We start from the raw sequence: 23,876 nt of genomic DNA on the forward strand, positions 1-23,876 counted from the left end.
CCACCTTTAAAAAATCAATATGCTCAAAGAATTGAACTAGAAGTGAACTTCAAAATTAACTTGCAGACTTTTTAATGATATAATCATTTTGAGAATTATGACGAAAAATACTTTTTCTTTTTAATGTTCCTTATTTTTTGTTTAACCAAGCAATGAAAAATATATAAAATACTGAAGCATTTTATGTCAAAACAAGCATTGGTTTAATTGCAACTTCAATTTGGAAAAGGACAAAAATGTAACTTCATTATATTTTCATTTTGGACCGGTCCTTTGGGTCTAGGCTTGAGTCAGGTCAAGTGAAGTAGACTGCAATAAGACATATGATTGGACCACATCGCAAAAATATCTAATAATTCATTAACAAAAGCTATGTTAACCATTTTCTTTCACATTTTTAATGTGGCTTACAAAAGCACCCATCCACGCGGAAACTTCTGTATCAATGATAGTGGAGTATGCTATCAAAACATATCATTGCCCATAATTTAGAGTCCCATTCAAAGAACAAAAAGGACACAAAAATATTTAAAGGCAATTCAACTCGTAATTTACCAAAATCATTATTAAGTAAACCAAACACCAATAAGCGCTAAACAATCAAACTTGCAATAATACTAACCACTCATTCCTACATATAATAACAGAAGAGAGCAAAACATACATGATATTTATCAATATGGTAGTAAGCATATAATTGGTTGGCAACACCCCCACAAACTCGAGAGAAAAGAAGTGAAACATCATAAAAAAACTCCTTAAAAAGTTTGAAATCTCAAATAAGACCCTGCAAAGGCAAGAAAATTAGGGTTCCATTTCACCCACAAAGCTCTAATCTTATCTTATTATATCACTGGTAGTACATGAGCTGCTGGGCAGCAGCAACACTCTGGAAGCCACCATCGTAAATCGCTTGGCTAGCTCCAGCAGCACCCATTCCCATAGCCGGCTGCTTAAGAGGATGCTGCCCCTGGGGGTGCATAAGGGTGTGAACCCCACCCATCTTGGTCATTGCCAGGTGCCGCTCATAGGCCAAAAGATCAGTGGCTGAAAGACCTGGCAGAGTAGGTGCAGCTGCAGGTGGAGGAAGTGGGTTTGAATTTGTTCCCGGTGGAGTTGGCTTGCTACCCCATGAGCACTACAAGAATAAATGACATTGACCAGTCAAACCAACATGATTTAGAGAACTACAAGCGCCAAAAAAAAAAGAAAAAAAAGAAAAGTGCAATAAACATCAACAATTTAATCTTTTCAATGCTAAAATCAAATCCAGGTCCTATGCAAATCCTAAATCAAATCTTTTCTATGCTTAATACAAAACCATAGAAAATCATTCTAATCAATGCCTCTCCTTACCAACCCAAATCACCTTACAAAATGCGAAGGTACATTTAACATGTATTGGAAATGTTCTGTTTTCTTCAGGATTTCTAAGAATATGAATTTCAAACCTTAGAAATGCAAACCAAAAAAAGAAAAGAAAAAAAAAGGAATTTAATTTATTTGTAAATTCTTTCTTTGGATGGCCAAAGAAGACTTATCCTACATAAAAAATACCTCCTAGCAAAAGAAGCAACTAAAATTTGTAAGCTGGCAATTAACTATTAGACTAAAACTAACGAAGGTGTCAAAATCAGAGCAATATAACTTCAAAATTTGGCAAAGCAAATTGGCTTTCCATGAAAGCAGCTTCCATAAATGGGCGCTGAGGCATACCTTGATTTGCTTGCCATAGAGAATAGACTGGGTATTTCCCATCTGAATGGCCAGAGCTGCCTCAGCATGGGTACTGTATCTCACAAAACCAAAGCCCTTGTCACGTTGGATACGAACTTCCTCAATTACTCCAGCACCAAGAGTATGGAAGTGGCGATGTAGATCAAGCTGAGTGACCTGCAATGCAGATTATACGAACAGTCAAGCAAACAGAATATACACACAGGCATTTCATAATAGTAAAAGCTCTGGCATTCTAGGTCCCTTTTCCAAATAGGGAAAAGAAATAAATAAATAAAATATGGATTCATTCCACAAGCTATGAGGAATATGTTGCTTGTGGAAGAGTCCACCTGACGTCAGTCCCAAAATGGACTTCAACAAGCTCTCCGCGACTATGGAAGATGGATAAAGGTGGAGGAAAATTATAATAGAAGAGAAAGAATGTTTTCTTGCCTCTGGAGCAAGATTGCCGACATAAACAGTGGTGTATTGAGGGTTATTCTCAGGCCCATCATTGTTGGCTGTCTCTTTACCATCCTCTGCAAAAACCAAAAACCAAAAAAGAAAAAAAAAGGGTGCAAACGTAAGCACATTGATGCTCATTGAAAAGTTGGACAATGCCGACATCAAAAATTTTTACAATACACGCACATCTAGAACTATATCATCAATGGATACAGGTAAACAAGAAAACATTAGACCATCCAAAGAAATGAACCAGAAAATAATTTTTCATTGATAACTAATCAAAAAGTTAAAAACAAATCTCACTCCATAGGAATCATATGGTGATTAAACTATGTGTAATGATGTCAGAAGAACAAAGGAAGTTGTTAACCCAGTCAGAATAAAAAGATAGCATGACACAACAACATTTGAAACAAACTTCAGGAAAAAAGCTATACAATATTATATTATATCTCAGAATATCTTCAGAAAATTCTTATCATTTAAGGTTCTTCCTTCTTGACTCACCTGAAGATCCATTTGTTAATTCCACCACACTTTTCGCATCAGAGCTCTTGTTGTCATCATTAGTTCCAGCACCTTTTGTAGCCCAGTTACAACGTATCTGTCTACTACCAAGCCACTTCCCTGAACAACGAAATCAGAACCAGTGCAAGTTGTTGTCATATAGAACAAGCATCAGAATTCAAACAAAATTATCACACATGACAATGGCAATCACGATTTTTCATCTGCTTAGATACTTGTGTGGATAATTAGTTAACTAAGTGATGATTACATTTAATGAAAGTAAATGCTTAAACTTCTTCAGTTAGCCAGAAATTTTTTGTGGCAATGCTTTTAAAAGATTACATGTCTTCATGCATTATTTTTTTATAAGCCCAATTATTGCACCTATTCAAGAGTCCAGGTGATACCAGTTGGAAGGAGGGGATGAGAAATACTAGTAAAAATGATCCAATGCATGTTCAAACTGAAATAAACATTGAACAGCTAAGATAAAGATATAACGTGAATAAAGCAAATGCAAAGTAATTTAAATCATTCATACCAGTCAAGTCATTTATCGCACTTTGAGCATCCTGTACAGATAAATAAGGTAAAGAGATAATGAGGAATTAGTTCAGTACACAAAACTGAAAGCTCAAATCGTCAGCAGATGTCAAACACAAAAAAATCACCTGTTGATTCCGGAAAGAAACAAATCCAAACCCTCTTGACCGCCCAGTCTTCTGATCCCACATAACTCTTGCATCACTGGAAAACAGCACACAAGGAAAAATTAATCCACCCATACTGATACCTATTTAACAAATACAGAACAATTACACAATCACTGAAGTTCACGAAACAATGTATCTGGCAATCTGTTCCAGTTAAGACGATAAATTTAACCAATTTTTGATTTTTTAAAAAGGAAGAATTAATCAAAGCATAGAAACTTACGAACAACTAGGATACACAGAAAAACATGCAAACAGCATAGCATCAGTAACCTCAGGGCTGAGATCACCAACAAATATGTTATAGTGACCTGCATAACAAGGTAACAATATCATAAAATACCTTTTAAGTAAAAATCATAAAACACCACTAAGATTAAATGCTAAAGAATTTAAATATTGACAAAGTGGACCCACTTGATGTGTCTTCCCTCTGACCACTGGCATATGCCCAATTAACTTTGATAGGCTGCCCAAATCTGCAAATAAATTAAAAAACAGAATAAAATACAAGGGCAGAAGCAAGACAGAAGATAATGAACCACTAAGAATTCTACTTACAGGTGCCTTCCGTTAAGAGACAGTATAGCAAGCGCAGCAGATCTACGATCGAAGTAATGAATGAATCCATATGATGACTGCATTTAAGAGAAACAACAGAAATGTCAACCTCAAAATTAGAAGAGGGTATCAAAGTTTTTATAAAAAAAATATATAGTTAACCAAACAAGATAAAGCACATCATCTTTGCCCACTGAGCCTTGCCACAGTATTGTAAAACACAAAACTACAGGTATAACAATACCTTCTCCTTTCTAATGAGCTTGCAGCCCTCCACAGGTCCAGTACTTGAAAAAACCTCTTGAATGAGGGGTTCTGTCACCTGTGTATGAATGTTTCCCACATACCTGCATTTTCTCAAAAGTAAAGAAACTACAAGTTTTAAAAAAGAAGAAAACAAAGAAAATAAATTCAGCAATAAGAAACTCCTCCAGTTGTTGAAATCTAAAAAGTACGCATCACATAATTTATGTTGTATAAATATTGATCTGATATTTTTGGAATTTATAAAAATAAAGGGGGGAAATAAAGAAATAAAACAAGTCCAAAAGACAAAGAAAACAAAAAAGACTGAAACAAAATTTCATATCTAGCAAAGATTGTGACTAGGGCATAATGGTGAGACAACAAACATGCAATAAAAGAATAAAAGAAAAATAGAAGAAAAAAAATGTCTGGACAACACTCACACACTGCGGCATGTACTTGGATCAAACCCAGGAGGCAGATTTCCGCTTGGGATAGGCTCAATCTGCAAAATAAAAAAGTGAAAAAAAAAAAAAAAGAAAAGAAAAGAAAAAAAAAAAGGAACAAAATAAAACCCCAAAATGATAGGAACAACAAAGCTATTTTCAGATGACATCCCCAACCAAACTTTACCACCCACCAACATGAAGCAAGAGACCTAAATCAATCCAAATTAAATAAAGGCACTAAAAAAAAATCAAATTGTATCTCACCAACAACCTACAAGAATAATTATTTCCTAATAACCATCTTGTCAATTTTAACTTCAGCAACTTTAGTTTTCAGCTTATCCAAAACCTATAAAATACCAACGGAAGTCATAATTCACAAGGCATGAAACTGTAGAATATCAGATACGACCTTATCTAAAATATATGAAATGCAATCTAAGCAAGGCACAAAACTCAAGAAAACCTTACCCACAAAAGAGTATTATTAGATATGATTTAGTTGTTCAATTCCATTTCACATTTTACTTGAACACAAAGAACATACTAAAAAAAATAGGCTTCGTCTTTCAAATAAATCATGATAATATTAATTACCCTCCCCTTTGAGCTTCTGTTGATAAAGAAGAATTTTTAATTGTGGCCAAATTGTTACATTAAGTGTAATACAAACAAGAGATTGTACAAGGTGCTCGCTCACTATAAAATGACCTCTCAAATAAGAGAAATCTAGAACTCACATTTTTAGTAGAAAAACAGCATTCAGATAAAAGAAAGGTCAAAATACTCAAAACCATGTTTTTATTTCATTTTGCCATGAAGAAGATAAGTTCTAGATTAAAAATTTGTGTATTGGCATGGCGTGAAGGTCATAGTCTGGGGGAAGATTTTGGGAAAGTGCATCCGAAAGCCTGCACATTCATGAGCAAGTTCTTGCAATTTGAATGCATTGAAACTGTAAGCTAAAAGAAATTTGCTGTTTATCACAGCCGCACTCTCAGCCTAACCAAGCATAGAAGGCATTTAAAGCCCAAGACTAATCCAAGGTTTGTCCTTGTCGTTACTTCTAAAAAAAACAGAGAAAATGAAAGGGTAATGGTTCCAAATCAGATAAGGGTGGGAAGACCAGAGAAAGTACAATACCAAGCTAACTAAAAATGCATGAAAATTCACATTTAAAAAAAAAAAGGAACAAAATTAACAACTACCCATCAAGCCAAAGCACATGACATTGAAACGAAAACACAATTAAGGCCAGAAAAGCAGCAACGAATCAATTTTCAAAACATCAAGGTCCAAAAACACAGAAGCATTACCAATTCCACACACAACCCGTCCCCCCCCCCCCCCCCCCCCAAACCCCAAACAAACACAAAGAAGTCCAAGACCCAATATTCCTAAAGTCTAAACTCTGCTTAAACCCCAGGTTTCATCACAACACAAATCCCAAAAAAAAAAACAACACTCAGACAAAAATAAAAAACCCTAACTCCACAAAAAGCTCAAAATTCCAATAAAAAAAATCAAAGATCCAACAAACAAACACAAAACCGATACATCGAAATCAAATCAACCACGAATTTGTAGAAAGAGAGACGAAAAGGAGGAACCTGAGGGGCAGCCAAGAGGCCAGGATGGTACATAGATTGCTGTTGTAGAAGAGCTGCTTGCTGCATCAAGGCCTGTTGTTGTTGTTGCTGTTGCTTCATCCTCTGATGCTGCATTTTCTCAGTGCTTCTTCGATATCGATTTCACAGAGAAGATCGATATGGATATTTGTTTTTATTTTTTATTTTTTTAGGGTTCGAAGAGAGAGAGAGAGACAGAGAGGGGTAGGGCTTCGAGAGTGGAGCGGAAGAGAAAGAAGGCCCTCGATGAAGCAAAAATGACACGATGCGAATAAAAATAGGCCACCCAAAAGGGACAGAATAAGTAGTGTTTGGGGGCTTAGTTTTTGTAGTGAATTTTTTTTTTTTTTTTTTTTTTTAAAAACATTTTGATTAGACAAATAAACATTTTTTTTAATATTTTTTATTTTTTATACTTGTGAAGGTAGAAAGATTCTTCATAGGAAATGCAATACAAGATGACCCTTTCCTTACTCTGCAAAGAGAAATCAATTGGTAAGTGATCACTCTCGACCAGATATGGTTGGAAGGACCCTCTCACGATCAAATTAAAAATATAATTGGCCATATAATATTTATTTATGAAAATAGATTTTATATTTTCTCCTTTGTTATCTCTTGCTTCTCGTTACTCATCATTTTATAGTGTTATTGTTCTAGCCTTGATCGTTGGATTGGCATCTTCATCTAAAAGCTCTAGTTACTTCCAGACTTTGGCCGAGCAAGTGGCCAAGTTGCTTTGATCCTTTGCTGTTAGATTATCTTACTAAGTGCGGCTTAGATTATGTTAGGCTTCCAAGGGCCAACTTGCCAATTGTCTCATCCATCTGATCAAGTTCATCAAATGGTCATTTGTTTGTGTGAGCCAGGCCTATGCACCTATTTCTGACGATTGTGATCTTTACCGTCGATTGTGAATGAATCTAACAGCATCCATGCACTTCGTAGATCTCATTCTGGGGTCGTTTGGTTTTCTTCATGGGGCTAAAAAATCACAAAATGACAAAAAAAAATCAAAAAATCACAAAATGACAAAAATCATAAAAAGACAAAAAAAAATTGCCATTCCAAAGCCAAAAAGTCAAAAAAACCAAACAAGAATACCAAACAACCAAAAAAGTCTCAAGTTAAAAAAGTCAAAAAAGCTAAAAAGCCAACTAAAAAAGTCATTGCCAAACGAGCACTCTGAAAGGCGATATTACTCAGGCTTTAGTCACGTGACACTGTCTCCTCTTCCGTCGGACCTATGAATGATTTGGGCCTCTTTAGTTTCAGGTTGCTGAGCTAGACTTGAATTTTGGACCTTGGGCTAACACATTTAGGTTTTGGGCCAATATTTTTACCTCTCCGCAATACTATTATTTTACATAAGACAAATTTAAAAAGTAAAAAACTTGATATAATTTTTTTTTTTGAAATCACTGAAAGTAGAATAATTTTAAAGGGTAAATTACAAATGCATCATTGAGGTTTGTTTAAAGTACAGATTATCTCCTGTGCTTTGAAAAATTACAAATACCCCATTGTTAGAATTTTTTATTTAACAGAATTAACTAAAAAATGAAATTCATATTTGTTCTCCTATACAATAATAAAATTATATAAATTATTAATTGAAACATATTTTTAATATCATTAAAAACTGTTAATTGACTTGATGATTTATTAATAAAAATGGTGATTTGTTATGAAGTTAGAAACCTCAAAGGTGAAATGTAATTTTTAAAACTATATGGACCATTCGTATTTTAATTAAACCTCATATGGTGTATTTGTAACTTATCCAATTTTAAAAATATATGACTTTTTAGTTGTATGTGTCAAACAAGAGAAATGTTATGATACATGCTTATGAGTTATGACATTTTATGAACTTTATTATCACAAATGTTATAACTCAATTTTATGAGAGTCGTAACTTAAAAAAAATTAAAATCAAATATCATATAAGGTATAATCAAAGAATTCTTGAATCATAACTAAATTAATATCATAACCAAGAGTCATAACTAATACAATAATATGTCACAATAAAAAACTACAAAAATCATAACTAAAATGCATATAATTTCCCGTCAAACAATCCCTAAGTTTCCTTGTCAAGAGCATTTATAGAGACGATTATTATTTTTTAAATCAGGTTTTAGGCAACAGCCAATTAGAAGATACCATATAACTAGGGTTGCAAATGTACTAAGCCAAACTGAGCTTTTGACTGTTCAAGCTTATGTATTAAGAATTAGTCGAACTTAAACTCGAGCCGAGCTTAAAAAAATTGAGCTCGAGCTCGGCTCGTAAAATATTTGTTGAACTCAAGTTTGGCTCGAACATGCTCGATTACATAAACGAGCCGGAAAAAAATTTTAATTTACAATAATTTACTTATTAAGATTAAAAAATACAAAATTATGAGTAAAATATATAATAATGTTTATATTAATAATAAATTTCATCAATCAAATATGTAAACTTACATAAACACCAAACATAAATAAAAAAATAAAATATATTATTGAAATTTTATTTAATATATTATTAAAAATAAATATTAATTTATTTATTTTTATATTCACGAGCCTTGTCAAGCGGAATTTAGGGCTACTTGAGGTTGGCTCGATTAATAAATGAACCTAAAAATCGAGATCGAGCTCGTTTATTTAGTAAATGTAACAACCCCGTGTAGACACCCCATTTTGACCTACCCTAAGACTTTGGCGCTTCTTTTTTATCACCCGATGATGAAAATAAAAATGTGAAAAACTCTTTTTGATCACCCGATGATGAAAATAAGAAGGTGTTTTTCACAGAATCCTCAATAAGAAAATTTAGAATTTGAGCCCTATTTCCAACCTTAAACAATCACAAATTACCTTTCCAGGGGAAAATTCTGACCTCACGGTTGCGTCCAGAATGATTCGTTTTGCTAGGATCAACCTTCGCTTCACTTCTGAGAGCCTCACTGAAAAATTCTTCCGAAATCTGGGTTACAACACAAATCTTTGAAACTTCTGGGCCAAATTGTAATTTTCAAAACTCAGGAAATATTCTATTATGTGAGGGAATATTCTATTAAGTCAACGAATATTTCGTCAAATGTTGACTGTGATGTTGACGTGTCATGACTGGATTAGTCTTTGTTGATGATGTAGCGCTGATTTGTCTTTACCCAAAAAAATAAATTGAAGGAATGCTTCTGTCAAAGCTTTGCCTTATGTTATATTTCCCCTCAAATAATATTTAACCATTTCAAACCAAACCAGCAGGTAGAGAATGTTATTTTTTTATTTTATTTTTTTGCATTTTTTTGTTGTGTGTGGGACACTCCCTTACCCTATTGACCGACACGTATATCACCAAATACATACCTACTCATCCACCATTGTCAAAAAGAGGTTTTGTCTGCATCCATGAAGGAGTATCCCATGCAACTACCTTGAAAATTTATCTCCTATCACATTCTTGTCTCCCACTTTATCTCTCACCCTCTTTTTGACCTTAACTCTCCCTCATTACCTATATAGAATGATCGGATTGTAAAAGAAAGGGAGGACCACAAAATTGAAAAGAAAAGAGTGAGAAAAAGGGGAGAAAATTCAAGTTTTGAGCCAAAAACACTTCCATCTTCCATATACACCTTCCATGACTTATATACACTGAAATTCCACCTTTTATACATCCAAAACAACTCAAAAAATTCCGAAATAACTAAATTTTAGTAGTGATTGGTCAAAGGAAAGAGTGAGTGTTGTTGAAAATGAGGAAAAATAAGAGAGTTAACCACTTTTCCACCGTACATACCCAGAGTTCCATTCTAGTTTCGAATTAAGGATTGATAACACACTTCCTAAACTTGAGTGTGATCAAGAGGAAATTTGGAAATCAAGAAGTTCAATCTTTCTTTGGAAGGTGAATTTCTAGTCTTTCATTTTCTTATATTTTCTATCTCATAATTATTTTCTTACTTCTTATTTCGTAGTGTTTTGTTATAATCCAAGTGGTTTGTTTATCTCATATTTATTTTCTTACTTTTATATTTCATAGTGTTTTGTTATAATCTAAGTGATTTGTTTATCTCAAATTTATTTTCTTACTTTATATTTCATAGTGTTTTGTTATAATCCAAGTGGTTTGTTTATCTCATATTTATTTTCTTACTTTTTATTTCATAGTATTTTGTTATAATCTAAGTGATTTGTTTATCTCATAATTATTTTCTTGCTTTTTATTTCATAGTGTTTTGTTATAATCCAAGTGGTATGTTTTATCTCATATTTATTTTCTTACTTTATATTTCATAGTGTGTTGTTGTAATCTAAGTGGTTTGTTTAGCCCATAATTTTTTTTTTTTTTTTTTGCTTATTTGCTTGCTATTGTTTCATATTAGTTGTGTTGTAAGCTAACCAGTAGTGGGTAGTTAAGCCGCCTACACATTTCTTGTTTATTCCTTTTCTTGGTTCTGCAACAAGACAGGTTTTGCTCAACCTATTTGGCTGGCCGGCCTATTTGGCTGGTCGATTAGCTTCTTTCGGACAAAATGGCGTAATTTTCCAATGTTGACAAATTTTCGCCGACGGTTCCAAGGAACATGAAGCTTTTATTTTATTTATTTTTATTTTAAGTGTTTTGTGAGGTTTTGTTTTATTTTATTGCAAAATTCCCTCATCTCTCTCTCATAGTAATTTATTCAAAGTGTTGTAATAATTTCTCGCCCCACTTCTTTCTATTCCGTTCTTTTATTTGCTTTCTTTATTTGTGGATATGCATCATGTTTATCTTATTTTTTTAGTATATCCTTGCTTTGCATCCATGTTTTTTGCATCTTGATTCGGCTAATTTTGCATTTATGGATTTAATCAATTCTTATGTGATTATGTGCGCTACCTTTTGTTCTTGAGATGATTCACATGTGATATCTTAGAAGCCGAATCTTTAGTTGCATCTCATGTGTGAATTGCATTAGGATTTTGTATATAAGATCATGCATTTTTGCTAACTTTGTTTTGTAGTTGTTCGCAGAATGTCGGTAAATATGTAAGTTTTTATGCTTTAGCATCCCGCTTGTGTGTGTCTTTCTTACTATGTTTAGCATCCTACTATGAGACTATTTGTTTATTTGATATAACTATATGAATCCTAGTGGATAGAGGTTGTGTTGCTTAATTTGGAATAGTGTTGATTTTCATGTTTGTAAACTAAATTTATTTGGGTTGTACATCTTCAAAACTACATGAAATCAAATTATTCCAAAATAAATGACATAGGCTATACTGGTATGCTTCACATAGTAATTTTTAGGATTTATTAAATAATTGAAATATAAACATATAAAGTAAATAAAATTCATATTATGGTTTAGTAAAGGCCGATCTTTTGATCGGGTGAGGGGGGTGCTCAATTGATGACCTTCCCCTCTCATACATAAGGTTCCAAACCGAGATAACTTTGGTTATGACGAATAGTAGCCTTGGCACGAGTCATGGGTTTCCTAATTTCCCAAAATATTAAGTGGCGACTCTGAGATCTGATGACGCAGTCCATTTCTGGCAAAAGGTTTTACAATAAAATAGATTTTCTAAAAGTTGTCAAATCTAGACTCTCATCTATGTTTCACATCGCACTATTGAGACTAGATCAAAGAGATCGAGACTCTGAACTGTTTAACGTGCACGGGTACCCCCCGGGCATGTTATAGTTTCAAGCGACTCTATTAGGGATTTTATGAAACCTTGACTCGAACTCCATGATATGACTTTTATTTTTAATTATATGTTCATTGCATTGCATGCATTGGTGTACTTCAAGTCCCTGCATTGCCCAGATACTGGTGGGAGCACATGTAAACTTTTTGTGACACTACTCTTATCTTTATGATACTTTAGAGGCCTTGTGTTGTAACCTTTTGAGATCTGTCAAAAAGGTAGCTCTACTATCTAGCTCTGTTATCTAAGGTTCTCAGACTCCGAAGAGAGGCTATATTGACTCTTCTGATTTCCTGGGATATTTATTAGTTATGACCCAAAGGACTCTTTGGTAACGTTACCTTGACTTCAACCCCTAGAGTACAACTAACCTTGTGCATATTGTGAGCTTTAGTACCTTCCAACAATAGGACATGATGCTCTTTCATTTCTAGGTTGTATGATGCCGTTTGTTTGAATAGTGAAACCCTAGATCATTTCAAAGCTAGGACAGGGTAACCCTAGCCCTCATAGGGGTGTATGTTCTCTTTCCTATTATGTGTTATGTTCAATGTATAGGGATTCTCAGATTTAGATAAGTGGTTCAGTCATTTCAATTTGTTGAGTTCAGTTTTTCAGTATGAGTTAACAATAATCAGTTGAGCCGAGATGCTAATGAAATTCTGATTGGGGGTCCCGTTTTGTTTCAACAAGGTAGTTGTAGCACAAAAGCTTCAAAATGGCCTGATATCCCTCAAGTTCTTTGGATTCGCGCTGGTAGACTCTATAAGATCTCAGATTTAGTTGAGGGATAGCCAGTGTTAGTTTCTTTGCCACTGGTTACACGAAAGAGAAGAACGAAAGCCTCATCAACTATCCAGAATACCCCTTCTTTACCTACTAGATCATCACCACTCAACTCACCAGAATTAGTGATGGCTCAAATTCCAGAAAAATTAGCAGACATACTATTGGCCCTTCAACGGAGCATGGATACCATTGCCACTACGGTTGCTGCCTAAGGCACTACTCTTGCCACTCAAGGTAATACTTTTGCTGAACTGCAATGCCCATCTGGGGCGTCCATTACACAACCACCTCGGTGACTCATCTAGTTCCACCACCACCACCACCACCACCTCCACCTCCACTTCCACCAGCTGACGAGTTTCCCGAACTTAACTCACCAGAAGATCTAAGGGTTCCAATACAAACTTTATAAGGATCATTTCCCCTTCCACAACCAGTGAGAGGGCTCCTTCCCTTTGAGGCACCTGAGTCTGACCCAACTATGTTGAAGCTGTCCAAGTTGAAAAAACTTTTCAAAAAGTCACAAGGAGTTAATTCTAAACATCGAAGACGGGTACACTGAGACAGCGGTGAAGTTGCCAGAACGGTTCAAAATGCCACACATTGATAGGTTAAATGGCTTTAGCGACCCAATGGTGCACATTTGCTTGTTATCTGATGTCTTAAAGCCTATGGGTTTGACTCATCCACAAAAACGCTCTTTATTCGGACGAACTTTGTCAGGAGTGGCTACCATTTGGTATGCAAGTTAAATGACTCGGTAAAACAAAGTTGGGAAGAGTTAGCCGAGGCCTTTATCACCTAGTATGCTTATAACACCCAGATTGAAGTGACTACTCAGGAAGTAAAGGCCACCCGTCAAGAGCCCAATGAAAGTTTCGTGGCCTTCATCACCAAATGGAGGGCAAAAGCAGCAATGATGACAAATAGACCACTCGAAAAAGACTAAATCCGTATGATCGTCAGAAATCTGCATGGAAAAATGTTACAAAAAATGATAATCCTCTAGCTTTTCAATTTTAAAGTCTTACAAGAAATAGGGATCCAGATAGAGAATGCCATCAAATAGGGAATCATTGTGGATGATAAGGAACCTGTTCGGAAGCCTTTTGGTTGCAGTTCCAATGCTACTACTGGTAATAGTACAGTTGTAAGACCTTCTGAGGTCAATTCAGTCACTACCACCATCACCAAAATTGCCGACCCATTTGCCAATGCCAGTCCACAAATAACCAACTCAACCCGAACCACGGCCAAAACCTTTAACCTTTTTTACATGTCTCCGGCCAAAGCTGTGAAAATCTTGACAGAAAGAGGGTATCTCAAGCCTCTGGACCCCCGACCTCTTCCCAATCCTCTCCCAGCCAAACACGACCCTACCAAATACTGTGCCTTTCATCAACAACCCGGACATGACACTGACTTTGTCTTCGTTTTCGCTATGAGATCCAAGACCTTATTGACAATAAGATCATAACTCTCCCACAACCACTAAAACCCAACGTCACTACCAACCCGTTGCCACCCCATGACAAAAATCAACCACTTATTCGCCTCAACCATATCCATACATTTCCACCCACCTTTAACCCTAGTATATACATCACACATGTCCATTTACTCAAACTCGAGGTATGCATTCCAGAGAGCATTGATTTATATATGATGGAAGCACCTCTAACCCAACCAAAGCCAAAATAAACCATAGTGGTGGTGGTATTGCAAACTGAGAAAGAAAAGACCATATCAAGAGAATGACCCAAAGAAGACATAACCGAAGTACCCGTGATTGAGACTAGAAAACTGCCGGAAGAAGGATATGATCCCAGCAAATACATAGTACCAATTGGCCAGTTGAAACCGGAAGTTATCCCGTCCGACTCATGTACCATCAATGTCATTGGAGAAGATATGCTTGAACAGAGATTACATGACTTGGCTAATCTAGAAGAAGACTTGGACAATCTCAAATTCTTTGAGGAATTGGACTTGGGAAATATGCAGATCGGTTGGTGGGAACCAAGAAGTTCCAATGCTACTCACGGTTGAACAAGCGATGATGAAGGTCCTGATGGAGAAACTAAGGGAAAAGATGATGGACCAAAAACTGACACCGGAAAGTTTGAAAATAGTGGCAACGAAAGGGGTTCCAAGAGAGAAGAATAATCAAAAAGTCCGCCAGAGTATAATGTGGGAATGATTCATGTAGAGCCTGACAATTGCCTTTCTGTTAACGAAGGCGAATAGCGATTTACAACTTGCCCACACTGATAATGAATGAGGTAATACTTTACCTGATGAAACTTGGTTTTCCGAGGACAGTGATCACCTAACTAGGAGTGGGCGTTACTTTAAACCTCCATAACTAGACCAAGGCGAGTCCTCGGGCAAGGATACAAACATTGATAAAGAGAAAGAAGTAGAAGAAGGCCTGGTTTTAAGACAGCTAAAAAAGATCCAAGCAAACATCTCCATATGGGGACTTCTCATGGCTTCCCGAGAACACCGACCAGCAATGTTGTCAACCTTAAACAAGGCCAAGCTATCCATTGAGACAACGCCGGATCAGTTAGTATCATCATACCTAGAGACACGACCCCTATATTATCATTTACAGACAAAAAGTTAACACCTGAGAGGGTTGACCACAACAAGCCTTTGTGCATGGCCTTGGAGTGTAGAAAGAAGTGGATTCCTGGAGTTTTGGTTGATACCAGTTCAACCATTAATGTGTGCCTTGTAAGGACTGCTTATGTGATCGGGTTAAAGCTGACTGACTTCATGCAAACAAGCCAAGTTATTTGGGCATTTGACAACACCAGCAGGAATATTATGGGGATTTTCAAGGTCCAAATATTAGTTGGTCCCTCTGAGCATAAGGCAGAATTCCATGACATGGATGTTCCAGCAACTTTCAACCTATTGTTGGGCAGGTCGTGGTTACATAAGATGACAGTAGTCTCTTTAACCGTGCACCAGTTGGTGAAGTACCCACACAATGGAGAGATTGCAGCATTTTTTTGGCAATTCTACGATCCACCCTCCTCCAAAAGTCACAACGCTAGTACTGGAAATACAACTTAGGAGGGAAGATGTATTTCTCTCGGGTTATACCTTGGTAGAAGCATGGCTAGTGCAAACAATCATAACAGAAGGGAAGGGTACACATCTGAGTGCTCAATTAGTCTACATGATGAACAAGCTAGGATACATCCGAGGATCTAGATTGGAAAGGAGTGGTCGACAAGGCACCACAGAGATAATTAAGGTAATCTATAACCCACACGCATTTGGGTTGGGATATGAACCAACAGTAGAAGACTAAGAGAAGAAATTGAAGGAAATAAAAGAGAGAATCAATGCAAAGAAGACGAGAAAGAAGTATGAGCTGGTTTATAAGCCAATCCATGGGACCTTAAACGGATACTTTGTCCGCCAAGGAGAAGACTTCCCTTTCTGTGATTTTCCTAAGCCCTGTTGTCATGACCCAACCCCCCTATAGGTTTAACATCGTAACCGACCAGTAATCCTTGGATTACCAAAGGCCTCTGAACAGAATAACATATAGTTAGGAGTTGCGGAAGCAAATATACAAAACATATGTAGTCTATTGAGCTGTGAAGACATACATAGGACAGATAATTTAAAACTTTTATAAACTAGCGAGTGACGTCAAAAGATACAGTATTTACATATCACTCTATGAACATATTATCAAAAATCTTGCCCGTAATTTAAAAGAAACAAAGTCTAGTACATTCACAAAAACAACCACTAAACTTGACTTAATTTGGAACCTCCTCGGGAGACACAAAGGTTGGCTAACAAAAACTGAGATGCCAGGTCCTCAACTCTGAGCCTGATCACGTGTTTGATCACTTACATACATAATATAAATAATGAACGGAAGCCCAGTGAATAATAATAGAATAAGGGGTTTTAATGAATGATGTCCATACCAGATTCAGAAATCATAATTCAAATTCATAAACAGATTCATATTCTTGTTCAAATCATATACAGAAATCAACGTTCATGCTTAATCATACGTGGTACATCCATTAGCGCTAACAGAGCAGATACAAAACAGATACAGAACATATGGTGGTTATCAGTAACCAGCCATAAAGAAACCTCCGAATTTGGGTAACAAATGATAGATATGCTGAGCTCTATAATGGAGCCTCCGGTACGGGTAACAGAGTGCAAACATAATAAGTTCCATAATGGAACGTTCGATACCGGGTAACAGCTAATAGATATCACATGATACTAAGGATGCCACGAATACATTGTTAGAAATTGGACAACCATTCATTGTACAGAACATAGCATTTCAAAAAACATATCTTATTTTATCATACATAAAATAAATAAAGTTGAACATACCTTTACTAAGTTATTACTCACAGATGGCTTCGGGTGCAGACAAACAGAGCAGACTAATCAAATGGTTTACGGCACGTGACCTACATCAACACATAACAAATACACATTTGAAACACACGTTGGAATATATTTAACTCATTACATTACATTCTTAGTGTGTTTCTACATTTTACCCTCATTACTATGTCTTAATTTTGGCTTAGGAATGTTTAGGATGCAATGATGATGCTAAAATGCATTGGAAAACACTTGGTCAAAATTTTGAAAATAGGGACCCCGCTCGAGCGTAGCTTTCCCGGCTTGAGCGGACATGCAACGTGTGAGGGGATGCTCGAGCACAACTTTCAAGGCTCGAGCATTTTGCAAATTTTGAAAAGTACTGGTTATGCAATTTTTACGCTCGATGGTTGCTCGAGTGTGAGACTTATGTCCCTGTTGGAACGCAACTCTTGACGCTCAAGCGGTCTACAAAAACATGAAACTTTTGAGAGCATGTATTTCACGCTCGAGCGAGTTTCTGGTAGCTAGAGTGGAGATGCAAAAACAAAGGTGGTCGCTTGAGCGCAGAATCTCACGCTCGAACGGAAGTGCAAAATCTGGAATTTCCAGATTACACCCCCAAGCTCCAAACTCGAATTCCACACCTCAAAACTCATTTTCTTGGACCAAAATTTTGGAAAATATCTAAGAACTTGTAAAATTTCATGGTTTGAAGTTTATTTCATGAAATCAAGGCCCAAAAGTAAGTCAAATGTGCAAAAATTCAACTTGAAATGTAAAAACATGCTATACATATGACATGTATGTATTCATTTGAACTCATAGCTTCCAAAACATGATCAACTAAGGTAATTTGATGGAAAACATGATGAAATTACAAGACTATGGTAGACTTAGTAAATGTATGTGAAAATCCTTAACCATTAGACTCAAAATAAAAGGAATTATGCAAGCATGTATGGTATGAGTTACAATTCTCAAATTTTAGCTTGATTCTCATGCTTAATCTTCTAATTTTCTTGAATTCTTACACCAAGTAATTCAAATTCATAATTAAGGAGTTGAATTTCCTACCTTAAGCCTTGAGTTAGCAAGTGTTGGAGCTAAACTCCCTCAATTCTCTTCAATCTCCCCTATTTCCTTCTTAATTCTCTTCTTCCTTTAATGTTGGCTTCAATCTCTCTCTCTCTCTCTCTCTCTCTCTCTCTCTCTCTCTTTCCTTCCACACGTTTGAGCTCAAAATGAATGAGGAAAAAGGGAGTCTTCGGCTTGGTAGTGGCCTTCTATAGGCTAATTAGTGAAGCTTTATGAATTCTTGCTTAGACTAATCATTTGGAATTATTTTATTCTAATTTAATTGTCCCGAATCAAATTTCAATTAAACCTACCACAAAATTTTATAAATCCCAAATAACACATAAATCAAGTCAATTTCTAAATCGGATGTCGATAAGGTCTTCATTTCGCAAACTGAAACAGAAACATGAACAAATCTTTCTATGTTAAACATATATAAACACAAATAAGGTAACATATGATGCAAAATTTCATTTTAATGACTACATTAGGCATAATTAAACATGGATTTACATTAATCATGGGTCGGGGTTGTTACAGTCTTCCCCCCTTAAAGAGTTTGGTCCTCCAAACTCGAATTACCTTTATTTTGGAAGAAAACTGAGTCCAAAGGAAACAGTTCTTGGTATCTTTTCATCATATCTTCATTTGTCTCCCAAGTTGCATAGATTCCTCCATGATTCTGCCAATTGACATTTACCAATGGAATTTTCTCGTTTCTCAATCTCTTGATTCGGCGGTTAACGATCTGTATTGGCCTTTCTTCGTATGTGTAATCATTCTTTAGAAGCACATGAGTTGGTTCTATCACATGGAGCGGGTCTCTTAAATAATCTCGAAGTATCGAGACATAAAAAACGTTATGCATGTTCTCCATCACCAGAGATAAGGCTACTCGATATGTTACTAAATTGATCTTTTCGAGAATTTCATATGGCCCAACATATCTTGGTGCCAACTTGCCTTTTACTCCAAATTGCGTTCGACCTTTCATTGGAGTTACCTTTATGAACACATGATCTCCGACTTCGTATTCTCTATCTCACCTTCGGACATCTGCATAGCTCTTTTGGCGGCTTTGTGTAGTTTTTAACCCCAGTTGAATTAATGTCACATTTTCAGTTGTTTTTTTTACAATTTCTGGTCCCAACAATAGTCTGTCACCTACCTCAGCCCAACAGATAGGAGAACGGTATTTCCTTCCATAGGGAGCTTCATATGGGGCCATCCCAATACTTAAATGATAGCTGTTGTTATATACAAATTCGGCTAGAGGAAGGTAAGTCTTCCAATTGCCTTGAAAGTCTAACACACACATCCGTAACATGTCTTCCAATGTTTGAATGGTTTGTTCGGATTGGCTATCTGTCTGTGGGTGATAAGCGCTGCTTAGTCTCAGTTCAGTCCCCAAAGCTTGTTGCAAACTCTCCTAGAATCTCGAAGTAAACTTGGGATCTCTGTCGGATACTATGGACACTGGAACTCCATGTAATTTCACAATCTCATTGACATACAAATTAGCCAACTTATCCGCATTATACAAAGATTTGATAGATAAAAAGTGAGCATATTTAGTTAAACGATCGACAATGACCCAAATAAAATCGATACCTCGAGAAGAATGAGGCAATCCGACAATGAAATTCATAGTAATATGCTCAAACTTCCATTTTGGTATTGGAAGCGGCTGAAGTAATCTAGTGGGTCGTTAATGTTCAGCTTTAACTTGTTGGCAGTGCAAACATTTAGCCACAAAGTCGGCAATGCTTTTCTTCATTCTAGGCCACTAGAAGTTCTGTCTCAAATCATGATACATCTTTGTGTTCCTCGGATGCATGGCAAACTTGGAGTTGTGAGCTTCGGTCATAACACGCTTTCTTAAATCAGAGAAATCTGATACACAAAGTCTATTCTGAAATTTCAACACATTATTCTCAAAAACGAATCCCAGCCTCGGCTTTGAGTAAAATTCTTCCATAATCTTTTTCAAGAACTCATCTTCAAGTTGTTTCTCTCTAATTTCTTCAATGATTGCAGGTTGAGCAGAAATAGCAGCTAAGATTCCGCCTTGTTCGCGCAATACAACTTCAATTTCATTTCTTTCTAAGTCACATATTAAGTCTCTCTGACCGGTGAGTAAGCACGACAATTTACCCATGGATTTGCGGCTCAAAGTATCAGCAACTGTGTTTGTTTTTCCCGGATGGTATAAAATCTACAAGTCATAATCCTTAATCAATTCTAACCATCTTCGTTGTCTCATGTTCAATTCCTTTTGGGTAAAGAAATATTTCAGACTTTTATGATCCATATACACTTCACAAGTCACACCATACAGATAATGTTGTCAAATTTTCAAAGCAAAGACAACAACTGCCAATCCAAGGTCATGAGTTGGGTAGTTCTTTTCATGTGAACGAAGTTGCCGAGAGGCATAAGCAATTACCTTCCCATTCTGCATTAGTACACAACCTAACCCTTTATACGAAGTGTCACTGAAAAACTAGAATCCATCAGTACCATTAGGTAGAGTTAAAGAGGAACAAATGAAAGTTTATCATTAGACCTTGGATATGTTGACCCCGAGGTTCGAAAAATAGACTTTTACACACCTGGTAAGAGAGAACAACCGATTTGTTGATGCATTGGCAATCCTGGCATCAATGATAGATATACCGGTCGGGGTCAAGATGCGCCCGATCCTTATAGAACAAAGGTACGCCCTCACGTATGAAATGATAGCTGTAACGGTAGAAGTTCAAGATGAAAACCCTTGATACTTTGACGTTTGGAATTTTCTAGAAAGTGGTACATACCCACAAGGGGCAAACACCAAAGATGAAAGAGGGATACGATGTCTAGCCACTCAGTTCGTCATTTGTGAAGATAAGCTATACACAAGAGAGCGCATCTGGGAATGCACAAGTTGTGTGTAGAGGAAGAAAAGGCAAAACATGTCATGAAAGCTATCCATGGAGGAGAGTGTGGAGCCCATATGAATAGTATAATGCTAGCCAGAAAAGTCCTTAGACAATGATACTATTGGTTAACCATGGAGAGTGATTGTATCAACTTTGTTAGGCGATACTACAAATGTTAAATCCACGCCAATCGCATGAACATCCCACCATCCAAACTCTACAATAAGACTTTACCTTGACCTTTCTCAATCTGGGGCATAGATGTCATCGAGGCAATCACACCGAAGGGTCAAATGGGTATCAATTCATCTTGGTTACCATTGACTATTTTACTAAGTGGGTTGAAGCACAGTTGTATTTAGTGTTGAAAGCATCACACGTGGCCAAATTCATCAAAAACAACATCATCTGCAAATATGGGGTACCAAACGAAATAATTTTAAACAATAACTCACACTTCAGAGGAGAAGTGGTAGTTCTACTTGAAAAATATATTGTGACTTTTCACAAGTCATCAACATACAGGCCACAAACCAATAGAGCCATTAAAGCTACAAACAAGAACTTCAAAACAATTTTGCGTAAGACGGTGGAAACGTACAGAAATTGGCCAGACAAACTGTTTGTTGCACTTTGGGGATACAGGACATCAATCCGAACGTCTACAGGGGCAACCCTTTACTCTTTGGTATATGGAATGAAGGTTGTTTTGCCGATTGAGTTGGAAGTGCCTTCATTGAGGATTATGGCTGAATGCCAGATAACAAAAGCTGATTGGCAACAGAACCGATTTGAGGAACTGATATTATTTGATGAGCGAAGATTGAAGGCGTTATACCACATTCAGGGGTATCAACGCAGGATTGCTAGGGCATTCAACAAAAATGTTAGATCCAAGAATTTGAGGGAAGGAGACTAGGTGTTGAATGACAATCGAGCTCCTATTCATGACCCTAAGGGTAAGTTCAGACCCAATTGAACGGGTCCCTACATCATCAAGTCAATTTGGTCAAGAGGAGCAGTCATTCTCATGGATTTAGATGTTTTAGAATTCTCACAACCAATTAACATGAACAAGCTGAAGAAGTACTATCCTTGAGAGGCTCGTTGGGCTAAAAACCCGAAAGGGCGACTCAGGCAAAAGTTAGAGCAATAATAAAAATAATGACAAAAAATGAAACGCTTGCAAGGTTGAAAACCCGAAAGTGCGGCTTTGGCAAAAGTTAGAGCACAAAAGGAGAGTGCTAATACCTGAGTAAACTTTAACCAGAATTACGTATGGCCTGATTCCTATCTTTGGGATATGTAGGCAGCTTCATCTTGAAGTTCGGCCCTAATCATTTTTTAACTCACTCATCTCGTCCATATTTGATTGGCGTATCTTTATTCGACTCAGCTATCTATATTTGATTGACTCGTACCCATTTGATTCAATTATTCTATTTCTCTTTCATGACGGGTTCAGTTGCAAGATGAATTCAATTGTACATCTCAAGGGTTGATTTCATGTTGGTCGGGTAATGGTCATTGGCGAAAATAGATTTTGAGGACTTTTAATGAAGTTGACTGATTTTCTCAAAAAGTTATTTCGTTTTTACAAAACTCAGACCATTCTTTGGGCCAAAAAAAGAAAATTTTCAGTGTTCATAATTTGGCTCACATGATTTCAAGACAGAAAATGGAACAAGTATGCTAATTTACCTCTCATGTTGATCAAAATCACTTTAGCAGAAAAGAAAAACAAAAAAAGCGGGACAAAGTGATGAATTAGGGGCATAGTTAAGTCAAGTTTTCTGTTCTTCACCTGCACTTCAAGTTCTCATCACCTTAATCAAGCAATCGCCGGAAAATGCACAGTAGTTGTTGCCAGCAATGCTTTTCCGTCAGGCAGTCGTCCGGTGTTGCTCTGTTTTGCGTTCATTTTGCTCCAACAAGTGCAAAAAGGTGTGTTTGGGATGGCTTTTGCTTCATTTTCATTTCATTAAGTTGTGTTTTGTGTTTTGGTCAGTGATAGGCTCAAAATTTAGTTTAGAAGTCACTAAAATGCAGCCATTTTCAAGTTCGAAATTCAAAACAAAATGTTTTTTATGCTCAGTGTTATGTCATTCATGCCATCCAATTTACAAAACAAACTCATTTTATTAATGCTAGGGATCAACCCCGATCAAAGTTGTACAAAAGAGAGCAAAAAAAAAAAACAAAAAAAAAGAAAAGAAGAGAAGGTAACTTTTTTTTCAGTTTCTAGCAACAGTCCGGCAGCAGAGATTACAAAGACAACTTCGTCCCCTGACTCTATTGTCAGTTGTCTCTCTTCATCTTCTGTAATACTCCTGTTCCGTAATATGTTAATTGGTCCTTAATATGATGTGATTATGTGTTTTGATATGATTTTGTGTTCCATTATGTGAAAATATGTGGTTTTGAAGTTCTATCTGTTCACCGTAGGAATATCTGTTGAATAATCTGCTTTGGGAATTAAATTGAGGGCCCTATCGGCCACAGAACCCAAAATTGACTACGCCTTTGTGATTGGCATACTTTTTAGAGCCTACGGTGGAATTTAATTGAAAATTGATTCGAGTCAGATTAAATTGATTTAATTAATGGTTTAGTGCCCAATTATTTGATATTTATATTTTTGGCTAGTGGGACTTATTTTAAATGGGCATTCTACACTCAATTCCCTTTATATATTCATTTGGGCTGA

General features: G+C 36.3%; 3 protein-coding genes across 3 annotated transcripts; 2 read left to right on the forward strand and 1 right to left on the reverse strand.

Annotated features, from left to right (window-relative positions):
• Window positions 1–606: 606 nt before the first annotated feature.
• LOC114275290 (oligouridylate-binding protein 1B) lies at window positions 607–6,611 on the reverse strand. The gene is made up of 12 exons (XM_028217305.2): window positions 6,277–6,611; window positions 4,661–4,722; window positions 4,216–4,318; window positions 3,972–4,048; window positions 3,828–3,889; window positions 3,634–3,721; window positions 3,369–3,444; window positions 3,239–3,269; window positions 2,695–2,814; window positions 2,173–2,258; window positions 1,717–1,893; window positions 607–1,138 (listed from the first exon to the last, which is right to left on the reverse strand). Exons 1-12 carry the CDS (start codon window positions 6,388–6,390, stop codon window positions 851–853), a joined length of 1,284 nt encoding a protein of 427 aa, XP_028073106.1. The 5' UTR covers window positions 6,391–6,611; the 3' UTR covers window positions 607–850.
• Window positions 6,612–15,446: 8,835 nt separating this feature from the next.
• Window positions 15,447–15,866, forward strand: LOC145812789 (uncharacterized). Its single transcript, XM_082908014.1, has one exon. The coding sequence runs from the start codon at window positions 15,447–15,449 to the stop codon at window positions 15,864–15,866; it is 420 nt and encodes a 139-aa protein (XP_082764140.1).
• A 5,719-nt stretch (window positions 15,867–21,585) lies between these two features.
• LOC145812790 (uncharacterized) lies at window positions 21,586–22,088 on the forward strand. Its single transcript, XM_082908015.1, has 2 exons — window positions 21,586–21,590; window positions 21,695–22,088. Exons 1-2 carry the CDS (start codon window positions 21,586–21,588, stop codon window positions 22,086–22,088), a joined length of 399 nt encoding a protein of 132 aa, XP_082764141.1.
• Window positions 22,089–23,876: the final 1,788 nt, after the last annotated feature.

Source organism: Camellia sinensis, chromosome 15 (genome assembly GCF_055761805.1).
Source record: "Camellia sinensis isolate YWXY chromosome 15, ASM5576180v1, whole genome shotgun sequence".
NCBI classification, from domain to species: domain Eukaryota; kingdom Viridiplantae; phylum Streptophyta; class Magnoliopsida; order Ericales; family Theaceae; genus Camellia; species Camellia sinensis.

Coding starts and splice junctions, on each gene's coding strand:
- LOC114275290 (XM_028217305.2), bottom strand. CDS start 6,390: ATGCAGCATCAGAGGATGAAGCAACAGCAACAACAACAACAGGCCTTG. Junction 4,319..4,660: donor CCAAGTACATGCCGCAGTGT/GTGAGTGTTGTC, acceptor GAGAAAATGCAG/GTATGTGGGAAACATTCATA. Junction 4,049..4,215: donor AGCTCATTAGAAAGGAGAAG/GTATTGTTATAC, acceptor TCTTAAATGCAG/TCATCATATGGATTCATTCA.
- LOC145812789 (XM_082908014.1), top strand. CDS start 15,447: ATGGCCTTGGAGTGTAGAAAGAAGTGGATTCCTGGAGTTTTGGTTGAT.